This window comes from Colobus angolensis, unplaced genomic scaffold, assembly GCF_000951035.1.
Source record: "Colobus angolensis palliatus isolate OR3802 unplaced genomic scaffold, Cang.pa_1.0 Scaffold136, whole genome shotgun sequence".
Classification (NCBI taxonomy): Eukaryota; Metazoa; Chordata; class Mammalia; order Primates; family Cercopithecidae; genus Colobus; species Colobus angolensis.
This window is the reverse complement of record NW_012114444.1, coordinates 1804349-1810793: the sequence shown is the minus strand read 5'-3', so window position 1 is coordinate 1810793 and position 6445 is coordinate 1804349. Positions and strand designations below refer to the sequence as shown.

The window sequence follows — 6445 nt, the reverse complement described above, 5'->3', positions numbered from 1 at the left end:
CTTGCAGTGAGCCGAGATCGCGCCACTGCACTCCAGCCTGGGTGACAAAGTGAGACTCCGTCTCAAAAAAAAAAAAAAGAAAAAAAAAACAGCTTGAGTGGCAATTGCGTGGCCTTTCCCACTGTGGTGCTTGCACACACCACCCCGGAGAAGTGCTGGGCCCTGCACCAAAGCGTCTGATGCAGCAGAGCTGTGTGTTGGGTGTGCTGACCATGTGCATGTGTGCACGAGTGTGTGCGTGTATATATGTGTCATACACATGCATGTTGTGCACCTGGGTGTGCATGTGTATGTCCATGTATGTGTGTTGTGTACATGTGTGCGCATGTGTGTGCATGTGTTGTGCCTGTGTGTACAGTTATGTAAACATATGTATACACACATGTGCACATGTGGGAAGAATACCCATTTCTGACAAGTCTCCGGGTGAGGCTGAGTCTGCCGTTGCAGGGCCCGCATTCTGAGCACCCTGGGTCTATCAGAACATAAGCCCTCCTCCTCCTCCTCCTGTCCTATCCCACAGGCCAGAGGGTAAGAGGTGCCCATGTGGATGGGGGTTCCAGAACAGCATGGCTTCTTACAGCAGAAACATGCAGCAGAATCTGTCCATCAAGGCAGGCGTCGTGAAATCAGTTATGGACCCTTACCTAGGAATCCTCCACGCCCACAAAAGCAGTACCTGGAGAGCCAGGGCCCGGGTCTCCCCTGGGCTATCATGGCCTGCCTCTCTCCCTCCCTCTACAGACCCTAAGGAGCACCCAGCAGGGACAGCACCACCCACCCTGCCCCTCACTCATGCAGCTCATATCAGGCAGACGTGACGCTGTGGACCTGGGTAGGCCCCACGTTTCAAGACAAATCAAGCAGCTGACCAGGAGGTAATTCAGGCAAAGGAGCAGAATCATCAGATAAAATATAAGATGCCCAGTTATATTTGCATTTCAGATAACTCAAATTTGATTCAAATTTGATAATTAAAATGTGAATTATTTTATAGTATAAGTATGTCCCAAACATATAGATGGATTATATTACATTGTGCTATATTATATCATATTATTTTATTAGGAAGGTGGTGACCACTGCTAACCAGAAGGTGCCCGTCTCCCAGCCTCATGGGGACACGTGGTTCTTGGTCACGAGAGCTGGGTATGGTGGAAAGGGTGTTTAGAAAGCTTTGGTCAAACATATATATATACGCACACACACATATATATATAATATTTGGGACATACTTATACTACAAAATTACTCAGTGTTTACTTGAAATTCAAATTTACCTGAGCATCCTGTATTTTTATGTTAAATCTGGCAACCCCTGAAAGGAGCCAAAACCCCCTCAGGCAGTCAAGAGTGTGGCAGCCAGGCCAGCACGCTGCAGCTCCCTCCCTCTCGGGCCGTGGCCTGGCCCTGCAGGGGACGTCGTAGGAACAATAATTGTCCACGTCTAGTGCTGGGGGCATCATGGGCGCTGCCCCAGAGCCACGACCAGCCCACCTTTCGGTCAGCATGGTGAGTCTTCAGATGCCCCATGTGAAGAATCATGCTTCTTTTCTAAATGCTGAGAGTGGGCCCCCCGTGGTGGGCAGGTTCCCAGAGAACGGAAACGCCTTCCCTTGGTTCCCTCCAGCAGGGTTCAGACAGGAGCCAAGATCTGGGTCCCAACAGTGGGTGGAAAACGCCCCCTAGAGGTGTGATGTGTTGGCTGCAAGCCTGGCGGCTGGGCCTGGGGGACACCCTCACCAGGTTGCCTCCAGTCAGGGGTTCCTCTGAAGCCCAACTTCTAATTTATCTGCAACCACAGGCTACTTTGGTCAGAAGGGAAATAATTAGATCGGAACCTTAATAGCATTAATTTCCCCCGAATAGGAAGAAAGCGAAGGGAGGGGACATGAGAGCTGTTAATTAGGTGACAACTGCTCCCACCTGGCTGTGCTGGAAAAGCGCCTCTGTGGAAGACACAGCATCCAGGGCGGGAAGAGGCAGGCTCGGTGGCGTTGGGCCAGAAACCCCCCGCCTTGTCTGGCTGCCATGCAGTCCCCAGCACCTCCCGGGCAAGGCCGGTCGGCCCAGGGAAGGGGACCACAGAGCTGTGCTCGGCGTCTGGCTGCCATGCAGTCCCCAGCACCTCCCGGGCAAGGCCAGTCGGCCCAGGGAAGGGGACAACAGAGCTGTGCTCGGTGTCCAGCTGTCTGGATGAGGCCCAGGAGGATGGCCTGTGGTGGAGCAGGAGGACCTGGGGGAACAAAACCCACAGCAGCCACCCAGCTCCAAAGGCTGTGCTCTTTCTACGATGCCTGGGGTCTCAGGTGTGAGTGGCAGAGGGAGCAGTTCCACCAGCCATGTCGGCCTCGCTGCAGTGGAATTCCACTTCTGTCCCAGAGACTCAGCCAGAGGGGAGGAAACCGTGACCACAGGCCTGTGGACACGCAAGGGTATGTTTGAGCAAAGTCTTCTAAACCTCCTTTCCCTTACACCCGACTCTCATGACCAAGAACCAGGTGTCCCCATGGGGCTGGGAGATGGGCACCCTCTGATTAGCAGTAGTCACCCCTTTCCAGAAATGACATCAGCTCACCAGGCAAGAAACTCCACTTAGTCAGAACCCAAAGCCGATCTGGGGAATGATTCACATTAGCTAGACTTACACAAGACTGATCTATAACCTGGAAGGCTTGTATGTTCGCTGACCATGGGAAAGCCTTTCCAGGGCCTGAGCATTTCCCACCTGGGATCCAAGTTGTCTGTTCCTAGGATCAAGATATTTGGGGAGCCACATCCATCTTTTGAAGGAAATTTGAGCAACAGGGATCATAGAGTGAGGATCATTCATTCCATCCCCATGAGTGAGGGAATGGATCAGTAGGTTGCCATCCACAAATGGTCACTGTCCACCTGCTATGTGTTGGCCTTGCCTGGGAGGTGTGGGACAGTGGTGCCACACCAGACCCAGCCCTGGCCCCCTGGAGCCAGCTGATAGCCTGGCAGTGGAGGCACACGTTGAACAAATTATCATCCATGATTCAAAATGACAGGTGTGCAAAGTGTGTCCCACAAAGAACTTGCTGAGTGAGAAACACAGGTGTGTGGCCATAGAGACCAAATGGGACCCTCACAGCTGGGTGTGCGCAGGAGAGAGACAGGCAAAGGGGTGGGGGCAGGCATTTGCACCCTAGGGGGCTGCAGGGTGATTTGCAAGGGGAGCCCAGGTGAGGGTTCACAGAGACTACAGCAGGCCAGGAAGGAAGGTGGTCAGGGGTTGGCTGGAGCCAGGCTTCTGAGGGTTGATTCCTGGCTCTGCCCTCAACCCAGGCAGTTCCCCACTCTACTCATCTCTGACTCCTCCCCTCAAAGCAGGCGTAACAGTGGCACCTGCCTCAGAAAGGAGGGGGCGTGTGGGGAAAGCAGGTATTTCATGACGAATGCCCAGCATAGAGCCCTTGAGACAGTACCCCTGCCCAGGTTCCCACTAGAGCAGGCAGACAGCCCCAGCTGGGATGAGCCAAGCGTGTGTCTCCATGTGGACTAAGCCCAATCTGGGGGTCAGCACCCTCGGGTCTCCTGGTCCAGGCTCCTGTCTCGCCCTTTTATGCCATCTTTTCTCAATAGGCACAGGTACAGGGCACCCCCGAGGGAGGAGGTGCTCCAGACTGAAGGAGGAGAGTACCTGGCTGGGACGGGGTGGGGAGGCGCAAGGACCCCAGGGTGTCCAGGGAACAGTAAGGAGATGAGTAATGGTGAGGGTCCCGTCTCCTGAGCGTTTCTGTGCTAAGTGGCTGTGGGCTGGGTTTCATTCCTCTTTAGGGCAAGGCTGAGGCCAGGCCCACCTGGGGGCCAGGTAGAGGACGTACCACGTGACAGCAGTGGCCTAGACCCCTCACGAAGTCTCACTGGACCATATCTCCACCAGGTCATGGCAGGGACCCGTATCACCAGCGGCACCCTGCACAGATGGGGAAGCTGGGGCCCAGGTCCCAGACAGCCAAGCCAGCTCTTCGACCACTCAGCGGTCCCAGCAGGTGAGGCTGACAACAGTCTGCATCGGCTAAGAGGCTGAGCTCACCAGTGCCAGCTCTGGTTGGTCACCAGGATGCCAGAGCGCGCTGGCACAGGCCCAGGGCACCCTGCAGAGCAACCAAACCTCACCGAGATCCTCAGTGAAAGGGTTGTTGTTGGCCCATTGTACGGAGGAGGCCGCTAAACCCTCAAGAGGCTCAGGGCCTCACCCGGTCACACAGCTGGAAGGCGCCAGTGCCAGGAAAGGGACCCGGAAGACAGACCTGGAGCCTACACCCTCAGAGGCGAAAATATCTGAGCAGCGGGTGCCTGGCCAATGGCCCGTGGTGGGCGTGGCCGAAAGGGAATGGGGGGAGAGAAGCCCGTGAGGGGGCGGGGGCGGAGGCGGGGTGGGCGGAGCCGACGGCCGCGGCAGCCTTGATTGGATGCCGCCTTAAGCTCGTCATGGGTGCGTTTTGACTGGCGGCCCCGCCCCTGATCCGTCCCCGAGCCGCCCTCCCCCGCGCTGCCCCGCCCGGCCTCACCCTAGACCCCGCCCTGGTCACGCCCCCTCTGCACCTCCCGGCCCCGGCCCCGCCCCGCGGTGGGGCTTCCGTAGAGATCCGCGGTTAACGCTTCCCCAGAGCTCCGGCTGTGCGGCCGGGAGTCGGAGGCAGGCGGTCAAGGCCGGCAGGGCCGGACCCCCTCCTTGCCCCTGCTCCCAGGAGGCGCTGGACTCCGGGGGCGGGCATGAAGCCCTCCATCCCGCTCCCAGACCCGGGCAGTGAGCCCTATGCCTGCAGTAATTGTGGGATTGCTGGTTTTGTTTTTTCCTTAACACCTTTATTGAGATCATAGAGTTCACCCGCTTAAAGCGCACGAATCGGTGGGGTTTTGTTGCGAGCAACCGTGGCCATTATCTAATTCCAGAGCATTTCACCTCCTTAAAAAGAAGCTGGGCCTAGCCGGGCGCAGTGGCTCAGGCCTGTAATCCCAGCACTTTGGGAGGCCGAGGAGGAAGGATCACCTGAGGTCAAGAGTTCGAGACCAGCCTGGCCAACATGGTGAAACCACGTCTCTACTAAAAATACAAAAATTAGCCGGCCGTGGTGAGCGCCTGTGGTCCCAGCTTCTCGGGAGTCTGTCAGGAGAATTGCTTGAACCCGAGAGGCAGAGGTTGCAGTGAGCCGAGATTGCGCCATTGCACCCCAGCCTGGGCAACAGAGTGAGACTCTGCCTCAAAAACAAAAAAGAAGCCGATCCCCATTCGCAATGACTCGCGTTTCCCTCCCCCTCCCCCGTCCCCGGCAACTGTGTGTCCACTTTCTGTTTCTATGGAGTTGCCAGTTTTGGCTCTTCCTGTGAATGGATTCCCATGCTGCGTATTTTGGTGTCTGAATTCTCTGACTTTCGTCTCAGCCCGCACCCACGCTGCCGCAGTCCGCGCTCGCGGCTTTTAGGCTGAACGCGGCTGCGCCGTGCGGGTGCCCGCGCTCCGTGCGCCCCTAGCCGGTTCAGCCCCGGTTGGGGGTGGTGCTCGCCCTGTGGCTGCAGATCCCAGCCTGAACCTGTGTCTTGTTCCACCGCCGCGGGCGCCCGCCACGGAGCTGCTGCCTCCTCGGGAGACGGTTCCATGGTTGAAGGAACGGCCGGACTGTCTTTTGCAGCAGCGGCTCCATCTGGCCCCACAGCACGACCGCACGAAGGTCCCGAGCCCCGATCCTCGCAGTACTCGCCACCCCGGCCGCGTGGTTGCGGCGGTCTCGGCGGGGCAGGGGGTCCCCACGCGGGCTGGTTCGCGTTTCGCGTGACCGATGGTGCTCATTGGCCATCTATACATCTTTTTTTTCTTTTTCCTGAGTCGGAGTGTCTCTCTTGTTGCCCAAGCTGGATTGCAATGGCGCGATCTCGGCTCACTGCAACCTCCGCCTCCCGGGTTCAAGCGATTCTCCTGCCTCAGCCTCCCGAAGTAACTAGGATTACAGGAGCCCGCCACCACGGCCGGCTAATTTTTTTGTATTTTTAGTAGAGACGGGATTATGCCATGTTGGCCAGGCTGGTCTCGAACTCCTGACCTCAGATGATCCTCCCGCCTCGGCCTCCCAAAGTGCTGGGATTACAGGCGTGAGCCACCGCGCCCGGCCCATCTGTACATCTTCTTTGGAAAAATGTGTATCCAAATCCTTTGCCGTTTTATAGTTAGATTGTCTTTTTATTATAGAGTTATAATAATTATTTATACCTTCTGCAAGGAAGTTCCTTATCAGATCAATCTGTGGGTCGTCTTTTCACCTTTCTGATGGTTTCCTTTGAAGCAAAAAAGTTTTCTGTTGTTCGGGTGAAGTGTTAGAACACTTACTGTGCTTTAAAGAGGAACACGTTTTAAGCACCCCCGCACGGGGCGGAGCAGGGCCGAGTCCCCGGCGGGAAGGGACCCGAGGCCTCGGCT

General features: G+C 56.5%; 1 protein-coding gene across 1 annotated transcript in view; it reads left to right on the top strand.

Annotated features, from left to right (window-relative positions):
- Positions 1-4328: 4328 nt before the first annotated feature.
- Positions 4329-6445, top strand: part of MRGBP (MRG/MORF4L binding protein) — a 7179-nt gene continuing 5062 nt past the window's right edge. The window contains exon 1 of the mRNA XM_011934472.1: positions 4329-4343. Coding sequence (XP_011789862.1) covers positions 4334-4343 — 10 coding nt within the window. The 5' untranslated portion in view covers positions 4329-4333. The remainder of the gene's footprint in view (positions 4344-6445) is intronic.